The sequence below is a fragment of the Fundulus heteroclitus genome, chromosome 18 (genome assembly GCF_011125445.2).
Source record: "Fundulus heteroclitus isolate FHET01 chromosome 18, MU-UCD_Fhet_4.1, whole genome shotgun sequence".
In the NCBI taxonomy this organism is placed as follows: Eukaryota; Metazoa; Chordata; class Actinopteri; order Cyprinodontiformes; family Fundulidae; genus Fundulus; species Fundulus heteroclitus.
The window spans coordinates 14,899,732-14,924,984 of record NC_046378.1 but is presented as its reverse complement, the minus strand read 5'-3'; the positions used below and the strand labels follow the sequence as shown (position 1 = coordinate 14,924,984).

General features: G+C 41.7%; 1 protein-coding gene across 4 annotated transcripts in view; it reads left to right on the top strand.

Annotated features, from left to right (window-relative positions):
- Positions 1 to 4,086: 4,086 nt before the first annotated feature.
- LOC105923403 (arf-GAP with Rho-GAP domain, ANK repeat and PH domain-containing protein 1) overlaps positions 4,087 to 25,253 on the top strand; it is an 80,126-nt gene continuing 58,959 nt past the window's right edge. For 3 of the 4 annotated variants that reach the window (XM_036149565.1, XM_036149564.1, XM_036149562.1), the window contains exons 1-2: positions 4,087 to 4,192; positions 23,595 to 24,739. In XM_036149565.1, coding sequence (XP_036005458.1) covers positions 23,703 to 24,739 — 1,037 coding nt within the window. In that variant the 5' untranslated portion in view covers positions 4,087 to 4,192; positions 23,595 to 23,702. The remainder of the gene's footprint in view (positions 4,193 to 23,594; positions 24,740 to 25,253) is intronic. The other variant, XM_036149563.1, reaches the window with a different exon arrangement.

The following is a 25,253-nucleotide window of genomic DNA, read 5'->3' as shown; positions in this document are numbered from 1 at the left end:
TCACCCCCCCCCCCCCCCCCCCCCCAGCCTCACTCTGCTCCTCCTCGTCTCCTTCTTCTTCCATCCCTTCGTGCTCTCATTCGTCTCCTCTCCCACTCTGCTTGATTTTGTCTTTATTTCCTAATCTCAGCTATTTGTTCCCCCTCATTTATTCTCCTCCTGTCCTATCTTGGCTCCATTAAGACTCTCAGTCTGTAATTGCATCTTTGTACTTGTCTTTTTTTTTCACCCTTCCTTTATGTATCCTCAGCCATCCTGCATCACCCTCTCCATGCTGCACCTGTCCTCTTCCTTCCTTCTTTCCTTCCTTCCATCCTTGCCATCTTCAGCTCCTGCTCCAGCTCCACCTCTGTCTTTTTCGCCGTAGATCACAGATGATGAGTTGAACACTCTGACAAGTCAAGGGCTTGTCGCAGAGTAAATGTGTAGTTTATTCAGCCTGAGGGAGGACCTCTTTTACTTGCGCGTCTCCTGACTCAGAGTATTGTGACATGTGGGGAGCAAAAAAACAAAACAAAAAAAACTCAGAAACTACAATTCAAAACTATAGGTGAAGAATTTGTCACATTTCTTCACAGTAATGAAAGTAATTGTGTGCCAGTCTTACTTTTCCCCAAAAGGTTTTTAACTTCTTGTACACGGTCCTCCTACTTAATGAAATAAAAGGAATCCTCTTCAATAATTCATTGAAGCCTTTAATGCAAAAATTCCCTGTGGTTCTCAAAAAGCATTGTGTGCAGTTTTTTTTTCTAAGTATGCACAAGCCTCTTCCCTCTAGGTGGTAAGTAGTTGCCCTCTTCTGGTTACAGTGGGACACTACAAGTAGGAAGCTAGCTGGCTGCCTGACTCAGTTGGTGTCCTTGGCAAAAAAAAAAAAAAAAAAAAAAAAAAATATCCTTACAAATAAATATTCAGAGTTTGGCCTGCATTTGCAGGGTAATCCAGTTTCTTAATTGGATTCAGGATTGGACCTAGAATGAGCCTTCCTGATCCATAAATTGGCTTGGTTCTAAACCACTCTGTTGTTGCTCTGGTTGTATGTTTAGGGTCGTTGACCAGCTGGGAGGTGAACATCTGCAGTGGCCTTAAGTCTATTGCAGTTCATAACATTTCTTCTCCCAGATGAGTAAAAGCATCCCCACAGTATGATGCTGCCACCACCGTGTTTCATAGTGGGCATGGTGGATGGTAATGAGGCTTCTAATGACTTTTTTTTTTTAAACAGATTTGTCTGGTGCATGAGTAACAGTGGTCCTGTCTACAGATTCTCCAACCCAAGTTGAAGCTCTATAGCCTGATGTGTCAGTTTAGCTATGCAGCTATATCTCTGTAGGTAGATTTCCAGCTCTGACACCCTTTTTCCATTTTCAGTTGATGGATTGAGCAAAGCTCTGTGAGATGTCAAAAGGTTGGGATATTGTTTTTTAATCTGATTCTACTTAAACTTCTCCACAACTTTGTCCCTGATCAGTGGGCTGTGTCCCTTTGTCTTCATGGGCTTATTTATTGTTCTCCTACAAACCTCTAGGACAGGGGTCACCAACATGGGACCCACGGGCACCAGGTTACCCCCAAGGACCCCATGTGGTGCCATCAAGCCCGTTCTAAAACTAGCACAAGCCTCCAGTGAGCTGCATCTAAAATGTTATTTTAGTCTGTTGCTCTACTTTTGTAATCTCACTTGCATTTATATAGATTTAAAAATAATATCTAAAAGAAAAAAAAAAGAAAAAAACATTGCAAATATATTTATTGGTGAGCACTGACTTCTAGTTCAAAGGTCAGTACAGGTAGCCCTTTGTGTGACACAGTACTGATGAAATAGCTCTCAGTTTCAAAAAGGTTGACACCCCTGCTCTAGAGCCTCCGGTGTATTAATACTTAGTTTAAATTATGCACGGACTCTCTTTGCTAAAAATATGACTTCTGAGGGTAACGTGTCACATTGGATTTTGTGTAGGGGTAAAGGGGACTATCGACAAATATAAGAGAAATTCTTTTATCTTCCCACAATGGGGAAATTTGAGCATAAAGGTGCCAAAGTCACAAAGATAAACACAGTTTATAACAATGAGGAAAAAAAAGCTAAAGTCAATTCCAAAGAAACCAAGGATGAGCTTTATCAGAAACGCCAAAAGAGAACTTAAAGATAAATACCAGGGTAAATATTGTACAAATACGTATAATATGGGATATGGAGGGAAAAAAATTAGATCCATCTAATGAACAGAAATGTGAAAAAACACGAGCATAAACAGCTAGAAGTAAATACAGAAAGATAAAAAAAAAAAGTATAGATAAGCTTAGTATAAATACGGGGCCACTGACACAAGCAGACTGCCTCCATGGTGCTCAGAAGCTACACTTGCACTTTTTATTTTTTTGATTAAAAAAAAAATCAACAAGCATCAACATTTTTATTCCACTTCCTGAACTACTTGGTTTTGGTCTATCACTTCACAAAAGACATAGAATGTTTTAGGTTTTACATGAAAAACTGTAAAAGGTGCTTTGTTGTAGCTCTGATTAAATCTGCATTTAATTTTCACCGTGTACCTGTAAATCAACCGCACACTTTTTCCCAGCATATATCTTTAATGGTTTGACGGTGTGCTCACATGCTGGGCGCTTGAAAAAGGGTTCAGGGAAACAAGATACAGGTTGTTTTAGAGCAAGGAGTCCTTAAATTGATGACGATTGTGTTAAATACTGCATTTTATTTTAAAATAAATTTTTTATTGTTATACTAATATAAAATTAACCATTTCTAAACCCGGTGTAAAAAGTAATCAAGGTTAAATCAGGTTAGATTGGTTACTGAATGAACTACATGCACTTTAGGGTTCAATCACACTGTATTACAATAAAAATCTGGGATAGATTTCATTACGACTGTTGCAAAGGAACTGAACATCAATATAAATAAAAATGTTGCCTGTATATAGCACCTTTCTTGAATATAAATCATAATGGACCTCGTAATAGAATTTACTTAGCACACAAAATACAGAACTAAAAGTTAAAAAATGCAACACCAAATTGCGCCTCAAAGAGATTCAGACTGCGTTAAATGGAAGATGATGACAACAATTGGCTTGACTGGTAACCACAGGAAAAACTATATGTAAAAAATGTATACTAAAATAATAAACTGTGAGTTTGTGTTGTTGGATTACAGTCGGTCTACAATTTGCATTCAATGGGGCACGTGGGACGGCATTTATGTTTGTCAGTTTCTTTCATTTACGAAAAGAGGACATAGGGGACTTTATGTTGTGATTCGGTGTAGCCTGTTCCCTGTAGTCAAAACGAATAACAAAGCTCCATCATTTATACATTTCATACTTGTCGGGAGGATTGAACCGAAAATTCAAGCAAGCTATTGAGAAACGCATGTGGAAGGACAGCCAAAACATTTGATCCTAGGTGCATATGTTAAAAGGCATTTCTATCAAATACTGTTTTTCAGAAAATATATTTAAGCTTCTAAATTTGAAGAACGCAAAACGTAAACAAAAAAAAAAAAATCTCTTTCAATAATCTGGCAAATTAGTTAAAATAAATCATTTTGGTAATGACTTGAAATTGGGTAAATTCAGTCTGATACAGTGTCAGTCAGTGAGGGATAAAGTTTTATCTTTTTAGACAGTGTAACCTATGTGGATAACTGGATGGACTCGTTGTTTAGACCCGGGCAAATTAAAATACACCTACAGCATTCTATGGTCGATTTTATTTCTTTATTATATGTCTTTATTTGCTTGTTTGAATCCAGAAATGCTGTATAAAAAGTTGGTGATAAGTCTAACAACAAACACTGGGCCGTTCATTCCTCCCTAGCAGTCACATGATGGATTTTACGGAAGTTTTGTACCGTTTTGCCGCATAAAGTCCTCGGTCGTGAGCAGCGACTGAGCTGGAAAAGTCGAAAAAGTAAAAGTCAGAAAACATTCAAACAAAAGGGAAGTCGTTTATTTTGAAAGGCCTCACCCGGAAGTGGAGCGCTTCCGCATCGGCAGCTTGCCGTCGTCGGACAGCCTTAGAGCAGAGCTGTGTCGCCTGAGCTGCCGCTCCGCCGTGAGAAAAATGTTAGGAGCCGTTCGGGGCTGCAGTCGTGGCCGCCGAGTCCGCTTGGAGGACAAAAGAACAGAATAAACCCGCTGAGTGGAACACCTGGTAATACCGGAGAAAGGTAAGTTAGTTACGCTGTATTTGTTTCTTTTTTTCTCCCGTTGTTTTAGTCACATAAAAAAAAGTTTTGTGATTTTTTTTAAAACAGCTTCCACAGGTCCGGTTAACCGCGGAGTAGTTCCCAGTTAAAAAAAATAAACTGGTTGTCAAGGTTACCCCGTTGTTTTGACCCGCTAGCTGTGAACTTTACGCCGGGGTTAGCTGGACAAGAAAGCGCACACAAATCATTTCATCCGCTCCAGTTCTGCTTTTTTTTTTTTTTTTAGGCGTCTCTTGATAAAGTAAGAACAGGAAACAATAATAAGCTTTTTATTGACCTCGCTGGTGACTGGCGAGGCACGTTTTTTTGGCCGCTGGATGCGACGGGCTGCCCGTGTGACCGGGCTGCTTTATTCCCCAGGGGGGGGGGGGGGGGGGGGAGAACGCATCCTTCCCGGATTCTGGGCTGGCTGCTTTTTACTGTTAGAAAGCTCTCCGGCGGAGGGCGGGGGAGATTACGCACAGTGATTCACGACTTTTGTGTAAGCAGATGGATTGTTGTTTTCCAAGCTTTCGTGTGCAGTTCTGAATCATGAACACACACACATACACACAACCAGCCCTGGCCACCGATTGACAGGGCTGAAGAAGATCTCTCCTCCATCAGGTCGTTTCTGCTTTTTGTTGTCACACCAGCGCGACACATAGCCCGAGGTTATACGTATAGAGTTAATTAGCAACGATCAAGAGAAGGGGAAAAAAAAAAAAAAACTGTGTAAAAATGTCAGCAGGTGTAACTTTGAGGTTGTTTTGGATCCTGTTTCTTTGCGATTTTTGCCTCAAAAAGGCTGACTCTCTCTATAAACCCTCCTGGGTTTAGAATAGACATTTTTGCATGGCGTGCTTTGCTCAATTGAGTATCTAACGAGCCAGCCAGTCATGCATGCACAGTGCTACGCAAATGCATCGTGCAGTCTGTCAAGTGTGCCGTGTTTTTGGGACATTGCAACCACCGTGCTTTAGAAGCTTTTATGGGCCAGAGTCAGACCAACACGGCATCGTCGTGGTTGTCAAACAGTAGGAAATGATGAACGGTTTTCAAAAAGAATGCAAATTAAAGTCTGAAAGAAATATATAGAGAGCGAGCCCCCTTTACTTTGATAACCCCAAAATAAAATCTAGTGCAACCGCAGTTGCCTTCAGGGGGGGTCGCCTGATAACGCGTGATAAACTACTTAATATAAATGCAGCTGCTCGAGGTGAACCTTTATCAGGGAAGTAGTGTGAATTTCTCCAATGGGAGATCAATAAAGCCTATCTTATCTTAGTAAGCGGCCCCATGGTTACCCGGGAGGAGCTGCAGAGATCCACCACTCAGGTTGGAGAAGCTGTCAGTAGGGAAACTGTTGGCGAAGCGCTGCAGAAATCTTACTCTTCTGGCAAGTAGACGACCTTTGTAGAAACAAGGTGTTTAAAACTCTCCCTTTTTGCAGTTTGCTGCAAGTAACGTAGGGCGCACAGGCCTTTTAGCAGTGTTGTAGTACTCGAGTCCGAGACTCGAACTCGAGTCCGAGTCATTAGCTAAATTTAGAGACTCGTGACTTGACTTGGACTTGAGCACTGATGACTCGAACTTGGACTCGGACTCCTACATTCAGATCATTTTGACTCGGAAATTGAGAAAAAGACTTGACTTTTTTTTATATCATTAGGCTATAATTTTAATATGTCATTAGAATATTATTTGGTGTATGATTTTAATATCTAAATTATTAGTGCAATGTGGTGGAGTGTGGATGTTTTTTTTAGTTTAAAAATATGTAGGCTATGCTTATTTTACTGGAGAACTTGGACTCAACTTGGATCAATAGTGACTCGACTCTGACTTTTTTTTAATGACTTGGACTTGACTCGGACTTGAACACTGGAGACTCGAACCTGGACTCGGACTCGAGGCATAGTGACTTGACTACAACACTGCCTTTTAGTCACCATTTAAGGCAAGGTGCATGGCAGCGGGAAGCGCCTAAAAACGCACAGAACAGCCGGCCTTGAGGACCGGGACTGAAAACCGTTTGGTTGATAGCCAAGGACGCGCATGCGACAGGACGGCCTATTCAAAGTCCACACCCTGCATCCAGCCGAGAATCTCGGACCCGACTCTGAAGCTGAGGCAGGAGTCGGCAGATGCTGCCCTCCGTCCAGACAGCGTGAGCTGTTTCGTAAAAAAAAAAAAAAACAGAAGCGGGATAAATCTCAGCGTGAGACGTACCCGAAAAAGACCAGCAACTGTAATCCCTGGAGAAGGTAGGGTTGAGCAACCCCCCACCCCCACCCCCTGCTGTTTCACAACTATGCCCTACTTTACTTTAATCTGTCACATTCCAATAAAACACAGAAGCTAGTGGCTGTGACGTGACAGAACGGAGAAGAAAGGCGCGAGGGTTGTGAAAAACGCCCTTTGCAGATGTAGAAAGTAGCTTTTCACTACTTATTATTAATGCTACTTTCTGATGTAGCTGACCAGAAAGGGTTCCTAATGCTTTATTCTAGAAGGCTTTCTTATGCATTGCACTTGAGAGGAAAAACCAAACATGAACCAATAAATCATCTCATGGCAGACTACCAAACAGAATTATCGCTTATTTTACCCAGCTGTCAAGTGCTGATAAGCAAGGCTATGTGACTTAGCTGAAGTTTTTTGCACAGGCTCAAGCTAAGAGCCTGCAGGTAATGGTTTATCAGGAGGTGAGTGTTGGGCACGGCTCTATCCTCTCCGCTGTATGACGGGTGGACAGAGCTCAAGACTCGTTGACTTCTGCTGACTTCTCAAAACGCGTTGTTCACTTTCTCCGCTTTTTTTTTAAATCTATTTTTTTTCCCCTCCTTCCTTCCTTCTTTCGTCCCCCACAGCTTTACTTCCTCCTAAATCCCCCTCATAATGAGGCGAGAGGCGACATATGGCCTACAGGGCCGGCAGAGGTGGCTAAAGCCGGCCTCAGGAAGTAAAAACTCCAGCCTAGTTGTCCTTCACCCTGTTGACTGAACCAGGCGGTGTGGAGCATTAGTCCCTGTCTCCTCCCAGGAGAGAAAATGACATCCCGCGTCACAACCAAACTTGTTCTGCGGGAACTGATTGGTTTCAGCAGCCGCGTCAAAGAGACACGGGATCACCCTATCCACCGTGAACATACCTGTCCAACACAGGGGGAAGTATACGGCGTTTATCCTGCCACTGGAGAACGTTTCCCCTCGCGTCTGGAAAAGAGAGGGGACGAGTGTATTTGTCCGCACACAAGGTTGCTCACCATAGAGAGCATTGTTGGGATGCGTCGCTGTACTGGCAGGGCTGAGTCACTATTCTCTCCTGATTGAAAGCGGCAGTGTCTCTGTCGACGGGCGCATGATGAGTCACGCCTGCATTTCGTGCTCGCCGTTTGCTCGACAGCGGCCCGACGCCGTGGGACAGGCCGCTTACTGGCACCCGGGATGATGGAGGAGACGAGCTATGCGAAGCATTTCTCACTCGTCGGGCCTCTGCACCAAGTGACGCAACAGGTTCGTCGAAAAAAGCCGACACGAGCCGGCGACCGCACGGTGAATCTGCAAAAACTGCTCAGCCGCTCGTTTTGCAGAACCGGCCAGGTAGAAAGGCGCTGTTGCTCCGCCGGCGAGCCGTGAAGGCCAGGACTTCCCCTGCGCTCTCAGGGACGGCAGGGTACGGGCGTCAATGTTATTCAAAGTAATGCATTCAAATTTAAACATACTGTTTAAATAAAGATACTGGAAATAATGTGCAAAGCATTGAACAAAAGTCTTCCTTCTGGTGTTCAGAAATGATTTAAGATAAGAGAGATTAAATATAATTTGTTTATATTTGACTGTGCAAAAGAGAAGAGTTTAAGCTATATGTCCTTTCCTGGTGAACTTTAAAAGAGCTTTAAAATGTAAAATGTCATGTAGATTTATATATGTATTGTGAAGATATCCTGATAGGTTGTAAGGTATAGAAACAAGAATAAGCTTTGCTTCAGCCTATTCCGTTTTTGGTAAATTGTGGGTTTGGTTATTGTTGTTCTTTTGTTGTTTCCTGTGGTTAATGTGCAGAATTTACTAAAATAAAGTGATTGATTAATTGATTGATTGTTTCAGGCTGCAGTGGTACTTGTGGTGGCTAATATTTGTGCGTTGATGGTCGCTCCGTTTAAAATCAGTGTCAGCTCTTTCGTGCGCTCGAGAACCTTCAGCTTTACGAGTCCCAATGAGCGGCTTGTTCATCCTTTTATCTCCACCATGCATCCTCAAGCCTAACCCTGATGGTTAATGATAGAAAACACAGAAATCCAACAAAGCCTGTCTGTTCCTTTAACACAAAGCCCATGTAAGGTGGGTACGGTCCGTGTTCAGCAGCCTGATAGAAGTGAGAATGAAGAGCCTGGGGGGTGTGATTAGTTGTTTTCTTTGCCGCGACAGCTTATCGCCACCGATAGATTTCATTTCAGTCAAAAGTAGTGTGGTGACATTTAAAGTAAGAGTCAGCTAAAATGTCAATTTACACAGTAATAAAAAAACAAGGACTAAAGCGTGGCGTCTGGTGTAGCAGTAGAGCTGGAGCCCCATATTATATACATTTAAAGCACTTTTAAGTAAACAACAAAGAATATTTTCCATCTTTGCTGATGCTAAAAAGCCGATGCTAGCTTGGTAATTAGTTGGGCTACGGTCAGCTGCTTAACAGACATGCCGTTCGTGGCTTACCCAACTTTAAGAGCTTTAAGACAGTGGCACCTTAAAAGCTTCTGTAGTTTCCATGCCAGGGCCTTCCAAACATGCCATCTTTAGTCTATCTTGTAAGCGAGGAAGAAGCGTAGCAGCGATTGGCTGTGCAAAGCAATAGGCAGGGGAGGGGGAGCACAACTCCGCTCAACCTGGCACTTTCTCTGGTATCTCATTGAAAAACGATTTTAAACCTGTAAGGAGAGAAAACTATAACCTTCTTAAAAGCTTGGTGTACTTTGATAACAGAAGGCAGCCGATGGCTTTTAGTCCTCTCCTTGTTCCACTAACTCCATCCTGCAGTCGCTTTTTCTTTCTCCTTTTGGTCATCCACATTCGTCTTCCTCAGCGTGGCACTTTGGCTGCAGATTTTATGTTTCATTTTAACAGTTTTTTTTCTGACTAAAATGTAATTAATGTTAGTCAGAATTGAGTTATTTTCATTTTAGTCGAGCTATAGTCGACCAAATCTTCCTGTCCACAAAATCTACTGTAAAACGTGTCGACTAAGATAGAAATTTTTAAGAAGAATGCTTTCTACATCTCCATCCAAGCGCTGCCAACAGGACCGTCCGGGACCGCGGGTCGTCTACAGGGCCTGTCAGAGTGACAGCGGGGAGAAGAGTGCAAGAACCCACAGGAAGAGTGGGGAAAACGTGGCTTCAGCTAAATAGTGTTGCGGGTAACGTGTGTTCCTAACACAGCGCAACTCTGATTTGCTTGTCTGAACTTCATAAAGCGTTTTAGCTGGAAATTTCTGTTGCACGCTTCTATTAGAAGGCATCAACCTTTTTATCTTAAGACACTTTTTTTTTTTATTTCCTGTTTATTTCATCACTACAGTGGCACAGTGTTAGAATGTTGGGGGTTGTCGAGGTTTTGTTTTTTCTTTCTCTGCAAACAGAAAACCACGAGGATTGGAGCTTGGCGTCGTCTCCACGTTTCATCAAATTATGAGAGATTTAAAGCTGCACACGTTACAGCTTTCAATTCCTGTAGTCTGTTTTATTTATTTATTTTTTGCATTGTTTGAACCGCTTTCATTTTTATCAGCATAAAGATCAACAGCTGCTGCAACAATGAACCGGGCGCTGCTACACATTTGGTAAAATTGACATATTTAAGCTGTAGAAGTGGCAATTAAGTATGACGCTAACGATGATTTAGACAAGCGGCACTTCTTTCTGTAAGTCTATCTGTACAAGTTCAGCTTTTTTGTTGTTTAGAATTTAATCATTCAAGTTTGATGGCATTGTTTTTTTTTTTTATTCTTTTGGTTCTTATTAGAAACCTGTAGAAGGGACGTTGTAGCATGCTTATGTGCATTCTCCAAGATGAAATGGTAGTAGTGATGCAGATGACTAATCAAAAAAGGAATCTGAACTAAGACGCAAGCTCACTCTAATGTTGCGATAACAATCATACTAAGTAGTTCTTTTGCTATGAAGGAAAGATTCACAAACCAGACAGCAGCTGATTCAGTTTAAGCTCTACTTCTTGTCTCTTATCTAGCATTCCCTTCGCTTCCTATGGCATAACTCCCATGTGTTGAGATGCAGAAGGAGAAGTCGCCGCAATTCTGACGAGATCTGGCGAATTTATTTGAGGAATCAGTGCCTCCTGCAGAGGAACTTCACGCTAAAGTTAATCTCTACTTGTTGTGTCGACCTCAGTCTGTGATGTTTGATGGCCAAAGAGTTCACGAAGGAAAATGGTTTTCAACTAAAAGGGTGTCCAAAGCAAACAAGAGCGGGTCAAAGTTTCTCTGTCTGGCCTTGCAAACGTTTTAAAACGCCATTAAAGAAGTGTTGCGTGCATTTGTATTTAGCTCCTTTTTACTCTGGTAGCCATAAATAAAACCCTGTGCTAAAAATCGCCATCAGAGGTTGCCTAATTAGTAAATAGGGTCCACCCTATGTGTAATTTAATCTCAATGTTAGTGCAGCTAAACCGTGAAGGTTTGTTTTGCAAACAAACGGCATCACGAAGACCAAGGGACACAGCAGACAGCTCAGGGATAAAGTTGTGGGGATGTTTAAAGAAGAGACGGGTTATAAAACAAGCTCTGAACGTCTCGTAGAGGTCTGTTCAATCCACCGTCTGGACGTGGAAGGAGCATGGTACACCCGCAAATCTACCGAGACATGTCCGCCCGCCTAAACTGACTGGGCTGGGCAACAAAAGGTTAATTCAGAGAACCAGCCAGGAGCCCTGTGGTGTCTCTGGGGGAATCTGTTGACACGAAAACTATTGATTTATTCTGTGAATCTGATCGCAATGGAAGAGTGGTGAGAAGATAAGTCAGTTTTGGAGGAAAGTCACAGCAGGTCCGGTTTGCAGCTTGCCACATGGTAGGCAGACTAACCATATGGATGAAGGTGCTCTGCTAAGAGACGACCACTGTTAAACCCTCTGACCTGCACAGAATGCATCGCATGGCAAAAAAAACCCTCTGCACATCCACCTAAACACACCATCTCCTAGGTCACACCTGGGAAATCAGAGCTGATGGGAAGGTGGGCGGAGCTTAATTCAGGGGCAACGCTAACAGAAAAGCTTTCGGCGCTTTGTGGTGTAGGTTCACGACAGCTGTTGGTCATACAAGTGGAGTTGTTTCGATCAAATCACGTTTAAGCGTTGGAACGGCCCAGTCAAAGTCCGGACCCATGTCTAACTGGGACTCAAGGTCAAGACTGGAACCTGAGCTACTTTGCAAAGAAGAATGGGCAAAAACGTCCTATGATGTGCATAGAGGGTCGAGATCTACCCTAAAGACTCACCGTCAAGATGGCGACAAATGCTAGCTTTCACCGTATTGACTCACGGAGGCTGAATAGTTTGCAGAAAAGAATTAATAATTTGCAGAAAATAATAAAAAAAACACATCACGAATGTCCATTGTGTTGGCGTGTCGCGTATAGTCCCAATAGGACATCAAAACATCAAGAGTTAGATATGCTCGTGTCTGTGCTTTAGCTCCGATCAGATGTGAGTAAAATCTGCATCCTGATTGTAAAGTAGTTGCTGATGTACCTGAAATACATTTAATGTTAACTGACGTGTTTATGATGCCATTATTGTGCTGAGCGTCATTATGGAGTCTTTTTGTACGTTTGCTTCTGCTACTAGATTAGCGATAGCCTGAGGATGAAAATGCTGCTTGTACAAAAACAGTCCCTCCAAAACATAATGCCTATAATAAGTAATTGTTTTGTATATAGGTTTTTTGTAAAGAACGAGTAGAGTATCAGTCAAAGATTTGGGTTAACCCACTGACCTCTAAATCTCAGCATGTGTAGCGGCAGGCGAGTCCTGTGTTAGTAAGACTACTGCACCACGCATACCTTAGCTGAGCACTTCCTTTAATACATGCAGAAGTACTGAGGGGAACAAAGGCAGTCCTAAATCTGTCTTTCACAGTCATATGAAAACATATTTGAAAGTTCTAAGAAACGACGACGACAGATTTCCAGTGGTTTGCCAAAATGAAACGGAGGCGGTGGTTGTCGTGGCTGGGTGAAACCACACTAACATGCTCAGAGAACCCCCTCTACTCTAATAGCCTGCCACTGTGTCTGGAGATGTTACGCTTTGAGACGCAAAGAAAGGAGGCAGGAAAAGGCTCAAAGGTTTACATTATTGTCGAGTTGAAGCAGAAATTGGGGGAAAAAATATAGAGGTTAGTTTCTTTTACAACGTTTACCCCAGTTTTCTTTGTCACTGTAATGTAAAAACAGACTAAAACGAACAGCATCTGAAGTGAAACGGAGAAACGTAAGACAGAACGTCACAGTTGTCCTTCTTTCCATGTGAATATTAAAAAGGAAATGAGACATCAGCCAGAATTGTATAGGAATCCCCTCTTTTGGCGCAGACAGCGCGATAAGTTCGGCGCTCGTTCTAGAGCATGTGAGCAGAGGGGAACAGGGGACCTCCGCCACGACTCCTTCCCTCTCCTCCAGTCTCGTCCTCGATCCCAGGCAACAGAATGGGCCATTGTGGAGGCAGCACAGAGAGCCTGTTTATTGGCAGCTCTCAGTGTGCGGGAGGGAGGGGGAGATGTATAGAGGTGGTGGTGGGGGACGGTTTAAAAATTCAAAAAATGTGTTTTCGCAAAAAACGAATAACGGACGAAAATAAGAAAACACGTTTGTTCTGCTTAAAGTTTCGACAGGTTGTTGTGAAAATAAATACCCGCTAAGATTAAGAGGTCCAGGGTTCGTTATGGTAGTGGCCTCGGGGCAACGGGCCTCGGAGCGTCGGTCGTTGACCAGGTGCTGCAGGTGTCGGTTGTGTAACACTAAACTTAGATTTTAACATGCGCTGCACACTGCCGGGGCTTTTTGCCCCCATGGCCTAAAAAGTCTTCCTTAAAATATGTCTGTTGATTGGTCAGTTGGTGTATAAAATACCTGCTCAGTTCATCTTTTGTTTTATTTATTCATAGACGGAAGCTCCAGAGGCTAAGGTTTAATAAAATGCTTAAGCTACACATTCATCGGCCTCTTATTGAGTACCGCTCCATAGCACTTATAAAATGCTTCTCCATGGATAAATGAATCCATTCGGATTTCCAAAAGAGACTGTCGTAACGTTGTATGCCTGTGGAAATCCTCTAAACTTGAGGTTCCACTTCGGGGAGTTTTCACTAAAATTCATAAAATCTGAAAGGATGGAATATTTCTCAAATCATCTTCCTTTAAATCAGAACGATTCTAAGTTACTCGTTGAAACCATAAACTCTCCCGTTTCTCCTCTGATCCCAATAAAGTGTTTTTTTTTAACCTGTGAAAGAGGCTCCTTAAATGAGATTTTTATGCACAAACATCTCTTGGGTTGAAAAAGAAAGGTTAAAAAAAAGAAGAAACATCCAGTCAGTGGCAGTTGTGCTAGTCTGCCAATTAGAAGTCAGAGGAGAACTGGCAGACTGGCTCCAGATGATTCAAAAGGCTAAAGTAGCTCCCAACAAGCATTCAATGGATGCAGAACACCATCTCTGAATGCACAACACGTTGAGCCTTGAAGCAGACAGAAGGCCGCTCCGGGTGCCGCTCCAGTCAGCCAAGCACAGGAAACTAAAGCTACAATTCACACAAAGTCACCAGAATTAGACAAGAAATGATGCCTCGTTTGCAGTATGGATGTGGAGCCAAATACATTCGTGATGCTATAAAGTCAATAGGGCAAAAGGAGCTGCAACCAGGTGCTAGCAATGTGTGTCTAATAAAGTGTCCAGTAGATCTGTTTAGCTTTATGCAAACGTGAGTCTCTGCAACACTTGTGTGAATTGCATCAAAAGTGAAAAAAAAAAAACGAAGATCCTCAAAACTTACGCTGGTTTTGCAGTTGCAGCGAGCTCTGATGTAACATTCATGGTTGGTGAAGTTTGTCAGAAACAAGTGTCTGCTTTTGATTCAAAACCTTGGTCCACTTGCAGGCTACACTTTTTTGTATCACTTAGGTTGTAATATAGATCTTTCAACTTGCACAGCTAGCACCCGGTGGAGTGGATGGCTGGTGATTTTGTCCCTTCACCGTTTTGAATTTTTCTGCAAAGCGGAGCTGTCTGCTAGGGGATGTTTCATGTCGAACGTCCCCGAGTTCCTGTCAGCCTGTTCTATGTACCTGCTGTGACAACTACAGATTTAAAACTATTTTGTAATCTAATAAAAGCAAACGCGGTCGTATGCTTCGATAAATCACATCTACCAGGAGGTGTTTATTTCTTTTTTCATCAGGGTCCCAGATCTGTCATATTTTATGATAATTCACCAGCCCATATAGGGGTTATAATCCCAATCAATGGGAGAGGAAAGGTTTGATTTAAAAAAAAAAAAAAAAAAAACCTTGAGTAAATCATTTGCAATTAAATTGAAGTCTATTTTGAAACTTTCAATAGCTGCCTCAGTCGTCCATGAAAAAACCTTACTGCGTTGAATACAACTGATATGTAATGGCTTACTTTCGTAATGTTTTGTTTATGAAAGTGGGAATGGATTAAAAGGCGCTATGATGCTATGAAATAGGGATAGGAAGTGGTGAATGACCTAACTGAGCTGAAGTGGCACTGGGCATGTGTGGATGTTTGGATTCAAGCTTATGCCACGCAATGGGTCTGTAGAACGTAAATGTTTTAAAATGTTGGTCTAGGTTTGCTCAGAGTTTGATTGACATCTAAGAATATCACTGGAAGACTGAAAGTAAAAGCCCCTCAAAACATTTTGACAATAAAGATGGCAAAGCTCTCTTTAAAGGCTCTGTGATAACAAACGGAAACATTTTATACGAACAACATTCAGTGTAATTAATCTTGTCCGTTATTGAGCAAGGAGGAGGATAGGTTTAGTCCTTCAGCGGCTAAGGATTTGTTTGAGCAACTGAAAGTGTAAGTCTTGAGCTTAATGCTTCATGTTTTGAATTCTCCTTTCGTTACTCAAAGGACAGAAAGCAAACATCGACTGGTTGCGAACATTCAGACATTAAGCAAGAACGTCTCTGTGTGGTTCAGTTGACACCCACACACAAACTGCTGAGGTGAAATTAAAAAATTCCTGGCCAAAGATGCTGAGATCTGCTCATTGAAACTGCTGGCGTGTTTAAATATCATTCTTAGACGGTGCGTGTTGTGGGCTTTATGAGTAACTCCCCAACGACTGCTGAAGACCAATCAGACTGTAATTGATTGTGTGAACGCTTTTGAAGTTCCTCATTCAAAAACTAGGAACTGTGTTTTATCACTGAGAGCAAGAGACACTGTCCCTGTACCCTGTGGTCTCGGCGCTAGCAGAGGAAACATTTGACAGGAAATGAAATGCACTCATTTCAACACCATTACACACTGACACATGGTTGATTCTGACGCTGGATAAAACTGTCCGATCGATTTCCACCCCGATTCTGTGGATGGCTAAAATTTGTGCATTTTATTTGGTGTTTAGCTATGTGTAGTCTTTGAAATGCATACTTCGTAGAAAAAAAAAATCCCATTTCCCATGCACCAGTGTGACATTTTTCCTTTGCCAAAGTCTTAAGCTTCTCTTTTCATTAACTAACCTATGTAGCAAGACTGGACTTTATCTGAACGGCCTTGTCATTTACCTTTCAATTTAGCGTTTGCTTTTGAAGTTTGGCTGAACGGCCTGAAGATGGAATATAAAGTCTTAAAGGAACTGTGCCTGAAATTATTTTTGTCTGGTGAAGAAAAATGCTTTATACGCAATGTATTATGAGTCAAAAGATGTAATTTGACAATAATAATCGACTAATTGCACCATTGAGTGAGTCCAGTCCAATTTCTGCCAATGGCACAACGAGGTGTGGAGCCATTGCTAAGCAGCAGCTCCTCCCGTGCGTGCATGACAGGATATGTAAACAGAACAGCATGGCATGCATGCAAGTGTTGACCATTCACATAAGAAAATATGATTTACCAAAGACGTGACCATTTATATCAAAGTAAATGAATAAAAGTCCCTTGAGGAAGTCTTATTTCCTCCAGATGGTTCTGCACAAGCCTGAGACACCTGTTTAGTCTCATGCATGTAGAGGACAAGCAGTTGGGGGTGGGGCTTACAGTTCAAACTAAACTGTTCTCGTCACTCAGGGTTTGAATTTGTGCAGGATCAGGTATAGTTCCTTGAAGTATTAAATGGTAATTACAGCTCCACATGAATGCGACAGAACAAGAATGAACAATAGACATTTCTTTGTAGAAAATACAGTTTCCCAGTAAATAACTTCTTACATCTTAGTGTTTTCTCTGACTTAATTTTTAAATACCCCGCCGATACTAAAATAGGCTAATTTTTATTTGTCTTCTCTCCATAACAACTTCCACACCCGAAGAGTGTTTTTTTTCTCTTCCATCTGTTTCTGGTGACTGTTCAGGGCTAGTAAAACGAAAGATCCACAGAATTCTGCCGATTTCACTCCTAAGTGCTTATATAAAAGGCCAGTGGATTCATTATTTCCTGTTTTCTTCAATTTCTCTGTGCGTCTTTAATAAATCCGCCTACAAAAATAAAATCGCACAGCTCTTGATCTTGCTTTTAAAGACAAAGTGTAATTTAGCATAGACACACCGTTTACTATCACTGTTCCTTCAGCTCCATCTCGATTTTTGCAAGGACGAAGATATGCAATTTTACATGTGAAGTATAAACTCAATTTGAGTCATGTGTACAGTTTGATGTCTAGAATTTTCAAATCCTCCATTTCTCTGTGGAGCTGTAAAGGTGTTGACTTTCTCATTGGGGCTCCATCTGAATCTATCTAACTAATATAGCTCCTAGCTCCTGTTCCTTGACCTTTCATGAGGTCAACAGTAAGAACCCTATCGTGGGGAGGAAAGGTCTGCTGTGCCGATTTCGGACAGCTTTGAAGGGAATTTTGAAATTTTTCTTATTGTGCCTTTAGCTTCAACGTCATTATGTGACGGAAATGCAAATGGATGATGTGAATAAAATCCGGGCCTTCCAAAAATTAAATACAAAGTGTGCACCGTCTTCTCTCTGGACATTTTCGTTAGTTTTCGAGAGGTGGGCTGTGCTTATACGTCTCCTTATAGCTCATTAGTGCCAGTAAGGGTCACTGATGAAGCTAAATTAGCTCCGAGAGGAAGCATATAGGCTCCTTTTCCTGGCTCCTTCCTTACTGACTGCACTATTCGGACAGCACTTATCATGGCGACCATTGATGCACTTCCACTTTGGATAAAGCCTCCTTACCCAATAGAGGTATTTGGATGGAGCCTGGGACCGTTTCCACCAATCCGGCTCCAGGTCTTAATTAGTGCTAATGCTTACCTACTAGTTCTTTGTGTTTCCACAAAGTGAGCTCTTGGTCTGGCCCCCTGAGAACCACTGTTAACATAGCACCAGTTTCCTGAAGGGCCATCGTCGGAAATTAGTTGTGAGTTACGTTTAATAAGCGACTATAAACTAAAATGAGTCAGTTTCATGTTCAAGACCTTTAAAAAACACTCTTCAAAGATAAAACGATGGATTAGCATCAATAGTGTACTGTCTCGTATCTTGCTGCAGTTTTTTTCTTTAATCATGGTTAGTTTTAAAGAGACCAATGCATCTCTTACTGCTGAGCTCACCACTGATAATCAACCTTAGTTGATTAATCAACTAAGGTTGTGATATTGGGGCATCTGTTTGCAGGTATACTGGGAAAAATTATATAATTTGTGTAAAGTTAAACTGTCTTCATGCACTACAATCCTTCTCAAAAACATATAGACACAAAAACAAACAAACAAACGGAGGGGAGAGAAACTGTTACCTGGAAAAGATATTTATGACATGATGACTTGGCTCACAGATGGTGGAGCAGCAAACCAGTCCTGGCTAAATCTGTTAGGAACTGGCTCTAGCAGCAGCCCTGGTTAGGGACCGAAACCACTTAGTTAGCCCTAAGTGACAGTTGAATATCTTTGAGAACATGAATGAAATCGCAGATGCCTCCATATGTCTTTCATGCTTATAGTCTTATAGTCCTGTGCACTGGAAGGGGAAACAGCGTCTGTAGCTATGCATAAGGAAATCCGCAGTTTCCCTCGGTTCAAGAGTACATGGCTGTAAGATGAAACGCACTAAATGCATGTTTGATTATTGACTTTGAGTTTTTTGTGTCAACTTTCTGTTGCATCTTTTAAAATCAAATGTATGAACGCACTTGTTAAAAGCAGCAAGGTGCAGCGTATACATTTACAAGTCCTACTGAGCTGCACGCAGGCTGGGAGCTGCCACTGGAGGCTTGTTAATCAAGGTGACATTTTGATATGATGTGCATCGTTGATAGGCCGGGACTCACTGCATGGAAAAACAAATATAAACCCAAGCGGAAGAGGGGCAAGATAAAAGGAAAAGGGCACAAAAGAAGAAGCCCTGGGGCAAAAAGACGCTGCTGGTGCGGCTGAGAATCAACCGAGTGCGAGTTACACAGATGTAAGGAGAAGTTGCTAAGTCGGTGAGAACATCATTTGTACGCCAGAGCTTGTGACATTCACACTTCCTCACACGGTGCTCTTTACAGACAATGCCAAAGTACTGAGCATGTGTTGGCTAATCAGTAGCAATACTGTAAGATCACAAATTGCGAACACAGTTCACATGTGGGCAGATCAGCTTTATCTGACGGCCTTATTTGTATCACAGGAAAGGAATGTAGGCGTTACAATGTGCCTTCCTCAACTGAAGACACGCTGATAAAATTGACAGCCCCTGTCAAGGCTTTAACACGACTTCCTCTTTCATCAAAGTGAGACCTTGCTATTTTATCACAATTAGCTTTCAAAAAGGCAGTCTGCACTCAATTTAAAGCTGACCCGCTTTCGAGAGGTTTTTTTTTTTTTTTTCTCCAAACACAGCATTCGTTATCTATCCGGATAATTTTGAAGTTCTGGAGCCAGCGTTTTTTTTTTTCCAGCAAGTTTCCAGCAAAGATTGTTTACCGACGCACCATTTCAGCACACGCGTTTGGTTAAAGATGTCGTTTGGCTTTGCAGAAAGGACATTTTCGCAATTAATTAATAGGACCACGTCTAGCGTTTCCGCTAGAAGCACCTAACCAGCAGAGCAAAACCACCATGCAAGTTTGTGGATTCCTCACAGAGTTAAACTCAGGGAGATCGAGGTGTGTTCTGCGGCTCTCTGAGCGCAGGAAATGTCTTCAAATCAAGAGATGGACGCTGATTTAGACATTTAAAGAACAGCCACAACCTCCTATCAGAATAGCTGTAGAAACCCCATTCATAGTCACGGGCCTGTCTGATAGTCTGCGGATTACTTTTCATACAGCATGTGGTAAATACACATCATCCAGGTCTTATTTTACACAGAACTGCTTAAAGTCTAATTCTGCTTTACTGTGGCCTTCTTGTATTTTTAATTTTTTTTTTTTTTTTACATCTTACTGAGCATAATGGAAAATAAGTAAGCTGATTAAAATGGGCAGTTTACAGAAGCAGTCAAACTTCTGCTTTTTATTTGGAAGGACAAACTGCTCCTTCTATAAAGATGAAAAGAATCTTTAAAATGTAGCGCTTTCTATTAAATGCAGAGACCAAATAATGAGATCCAGTCTTGTGAATCCTAAAACCCGTGTTGGATATTTCTGGAGGCGAAACTCTTTTCATTCAGTCTAGGGGTTAAAAATGATGTGTTCAGGTGCATGTTGACCGTGTTAAATAAATTGCTGTATTTTGTGGTCGCTCGTTTGTACACAGACGTTGGAACATCTGAGGTCAACTTGGAAAAATCGGGGGAAAAAAATTGAGATTTGGACTTAAAATGTCAGAAGTCCCAGGACAGCGCTGTGTTCAGATTCAATGGGGCTGTTGCCCTGATAAAAAGATCGAAATTTGCACAATTGAAGAGTTAAACTAGGGTTCCACAGTATCAGGAAACATGCAATTTTTATAATACTAGTTGATAGTCCTGGTATTGAACATGCTGATGTTGCGATGATGATTGGGATTTTTCGCTGTATTGTGCTGTTCATATTTAACAAATGACACGCATTACTGTACAATCTATCCACAAGAATGTTTCTTCTATGTTTAATTTTATGGGATGGAGAGAAAACCATTTTCATTTGTATGAAATGGTTATAGCATCAGAACAATTGAGCTAATCTCAGTGGCTTTGCGACTTCCAGCTAGAATGAGCTCAGGTCAGCTGTTAGAGCTGTCTTAGATCTACGTTCAGACATCTGTGACACAACGGTTTTAAACAATTTAGTGTGAACACTACATATATTGAATATCTACTATTCACATTAGTGTTGATGAAATTAACACTACTTATTATCATTTTGAATGCTAACAATTTGTATGCAGTTTCCATTTTTTTTCACTACCTTAAATCAGACTATGATGTCTGGTTATAGTATTTTCAACAACTTAAAGGTAGAGTTTGTCTGGAAATGTCAGTAAGAAGCGCCCAAGATTTGAATAACTGCTCAGCGTAAGACCTTCTTACCTGCTCGTCCGCTCTGGTCTTTCTTTCTACTGAGGCCTTCCTCTTCTTCTCATGAACTGGTACGCGGTTTGATGCTTGCGCCTGTCAGCCATGTTCAAAGTGTACGGTGAGAGCAGCGTAGCTACAATGAACGGCTAACACCGAAGCTAACCGCTAAGCTAACTGGATACATAAACACTAGAAGCTAGCAAGGAGCGAGCATGTACACTGGTGTTACATCAGAATGATTGGCATGTGGGACAACCAATAGATGAGGTGATTCCCCCAGGACCATGAGGGAGAGGGGGGGGGGGGGGGGGGGGCGTGGGCAGCATGAGACATGAATCCATCTGATTGGTTCGTTCCATTCAGACTGAATGACAGGATTGGTCGGAGTTTTTACAGGCCTGCAGCTCTCGGAGATAAAAAAAAATGTTAACCTCCTTTTTCTTAATCCATAATGTATTGACTACTGTCAGGATGGAAGGACCATTTCACCATTTCACAAGTGTTTGTGAACAGGATTACCAACTATAGCCTTAAAGTTTACCTATTTTCATATTTGCCTTTGGTAAAAAAATTTGTTGTGGCAGTTATTTGGACATTTTACTATAGGTGTCCTACAAGGCTCCATTCTGGGACCAGCCTTGTTTCCAGTTCATCTGGAAAGCTTTATGAGCTCACAAACACGAATGTCCAAATGAATGCAAATGAATGCAAATGATGCAGCGATATCGAAACATGCAAAGAAATTTTCAAGCAACATTTTTTGTCACATCAACTTTGAATCAAGTACGTTACTGACTTTTTAAATATTGAATACCGAAAAATACCGACTGCAAATACAGCTGTAGGTGTGACATTTGTAAAAAAAAAAACAAAAAAAAACTGGAAGCTCCAGCTTCATCACAGTCCAATGCCTTTGTAAGTGGTAACCAAAATATTGTATAGTGAATTTCAATCTTTTGTTGAACTGGACTGTAAAAAAACGTATAGTTGCTAAAACTATTAAAATAAATATTTTTTATTTAAATAGTTTTGAACAGTTAGGAACATATTTAGAAGTTTGGCTGCTAAGGCTATTCTCTGACATACCTTATTGCATTATCACTTATGCCCGAGTCAGGCTGCCTGGCACACACTCAACTTTCAGCTCAGCATCAAACTTTTCTATCAGACCGAAATCAGTACTTTGCGTTTGGCCACTCCAAACTATTGACTTTATTGTCCTTGAGCCAATTTATAACTCATTTGACGGTATGATGAGGATCATTGTCCATTTGAACAACCTGTCTGTGCCCAAGCTTAAACTGTCTGGCTGATGTTTGGATATGTAGCTGCAAAATTATGCTTTTTATTTCATGATGCACACCAGTCTGTCCCGCAGCAAAACATCTACATAAAATGATGGTGCCACTGCCGTACTTCTCAGTCGAGACAGTAATCACAGATCTCAGGCTTTCAAGCTTTCCCCTTTTTCCTCCAAATGTGTAATGGTGGTTTCAGTTGAACACTGCCGTTGTTTTCCTACTTGCGTCAAATTTTTTTGAACAAACGAACGTGACACCTGTTGTAGCCAAGGACGCACCAGACTCATATCGTTCACAGTTCAGTCTTGAGAGTTTGGGTTTTATTTTTTCTCTCTCTGTTTCCTTTGTTTTTTTTCTTGATGTCACCCAAGGAGGCAATGTGTTTGAGATGACAGGTGTGCCTCTATTTAGCTCAAATTTTGTGAATTATCTAAAAACCTCTAGAGTAAAAAACACTATAATTTATCTATAAATCGCTACCCTGAAAATTGTTAGAAAAATCACAAAACTCACTTTTCAGACTATAGCAAGAGCATCCAACATCAGTTTCTCTGGGTGGCATTGCTGTCATTTGAACCAATAGCAATACTGACACCAAGTGCAATGTAAGACGCTCGTTAACCTGAGGAGGGCGCCACAAAGACGGTTTGAGACACAAAAGCAGAACAAATATGCAGGAATTTGTGAAAAATAATGACTGGGATATGTAGACACCACTATAAAACATCCATATTTACAGTGTATCTGCAAAAAATGTTGATTTGGGGGTGAGTCACCCTTTAATTACCTAAAACAAGAAATATTTAGTCTGACTTAATGTCACACAGTGAATGGGGGGAAAAAAAAAAAGATTTTTTGTCTTTTTATTCAGTATATGGCTAGTTTTGGACTGTATCTTAGTTTAGAGTTTTCTTTCCGTGTAATAAAATCAGCCTGCCTGGGAATACAGCGGGAAATTAGCTTTTCTAATTATTTTTTTTTGTTATAAACATTTGAATGTGTGGCGGATAATAGGGACTAATTAGTGCCCTCAATAAATCCTGTTCACAAACACTTTATCTATCTATCTATCTATCTATCTATCTATCTATCTATCTATCTATCTATCTATCTATCTATCTATCTATCTATCTATCTATCTATCTATCTATCTATCTATCTATCTATCTAGATCTATGTGTATATATGTGTGTGTGTATGTATATATATATATATATATATATATATATATATATATATATATATATATATATATATATATATATATATATATATATATATATATATAAAGGGAAAAAAAGAAACATGTCCTAAAGCTACATAATGTGCTTTGTCACATTTTGACATGTTGCTGTTTTTGTCTCTTCCACAGGTTGCAGAGCCATGATCTGATACGCTGACATCTGCCTTTTCCTCACCAAAGCCAACCACGCATGGCGCGTTGACCCTCACACATGCTGCAAACTCACGCCGAGCAGCCATGTCTCAGTCCGAATCTAGTGCCAAGGTGTACGACTGGCTGAGCGCGCTTCACCTGGAGCAGTACGGCGAGGCGTTCCTAGAGGCCGGCCTGGCCACTTTACAGGAGTGCCAGAATCTCACGGCAGGTCAGCTGGACCGCATGGGCATCACCCTTCCCGGTCACCAGAAACGAATCCTGGCAAGCCTAAACAAAATGACCGGTAGCTATGATGCGTACTCTAACCTTGTCACGCCTGAGAGATCCGAGCAAACTTGCCATCCGCAGGTTATGAGGAAAGAGAGGCCCGTGCCTGTTCCTACGCAGAGAAAAGCCGGAGGCGATAAAACGGACGGGGAGATCAGAAGACCTACACCCAGGGAGAGAGACAAGCCAGTCCCCGCGGAGAGACACGTGCCCAGCATACAAGAGAACAGCAGGGAAGATGGAGAAAGCAAGCCCGTTGCTCTTCAAAGACACTCCGCTCCTGGAAGAGGAAAGGAGGAGGAGAGGAGTGGAATGTCAGACGAGAAGAAGGCAAAGCCGGTACCAAAGGAGAGGACCAAGTTTCGTTCCAGTGCTCTGGTGAACTGTCGCTCTACAGCCGCTGTGTCTCCCCCACCTGACAGTTGTTTACCACCTGTCCCCCCACGCAGCACCCTCAACTGCCCCCCGCAGCGCTTCACCTCGTCCCTGAGCCCCTCGCCTCCTCTTCAGCACTCTGGCTCCTTGGATTCGGACAGGATTGCCGTCGCTCCTCCAGAAATAAAGTGCCGATCTTCATCCCAGAGTTCCATCCCCATCAGCACCTTTGTTTCCACACAGGCACCCATCCAAACCCCCAGCGTCCTGTCTACCCAAACTAGGCCTCAGACATTACCCATACAGCCGCTTACCCAACCTTTGGGTGGGGAAGTAATGAGGAAAGCATCACCCATCCCCTCTGCCTCCTCTCCCAGCGAGGAGAAAATCGTCCCACCGCTTCCTCCGAAAGTAGGATGTAAGGGCCCGCCACCGATCCCCCAGCGGGTTCCTCTATCGTCTCCCAAAGCTCACAGGTGAGGGACTCGTTACTGCGGTCTGAAGAGCGGCATTACCATTTACATGTAGTTACTAAGCAGAGGCTTCTAGGTGCTACAAGTGGGGATATTTAAGTTTAAAAGCATTAAGGAGTCGTGATTTAAGTATTAAATTATATATTTAAAGATCTAAAGGTGGAAATGGAAGAAATGTGAAGTATGTGTTCATCAGGTAGGCGTGCCCTTCTTTAACAAAGGTTTATTTTCAAGTAATTATCAAAAATGTGAGATGCACCAAACAGTCTTTTCCAAGCCAGTACTGGATTAAGGTTTTACAAGATTATTCCCATTTATGTGTCAAAGCATATGCTCCTAACCTTTGTCTTATTTAACTGTAATATTAAAAAACATCATAATTTTACAATTATAGACTGACAAATAATGTAGTATAGTAACATAGTGTGTGTATGTGTAGTCATAGTATATGGTAAGTAACTGACCTAGAGTGTAGTTTGTTGGCTGACATGATTTAATTTTATTTTTTATTTAGAAT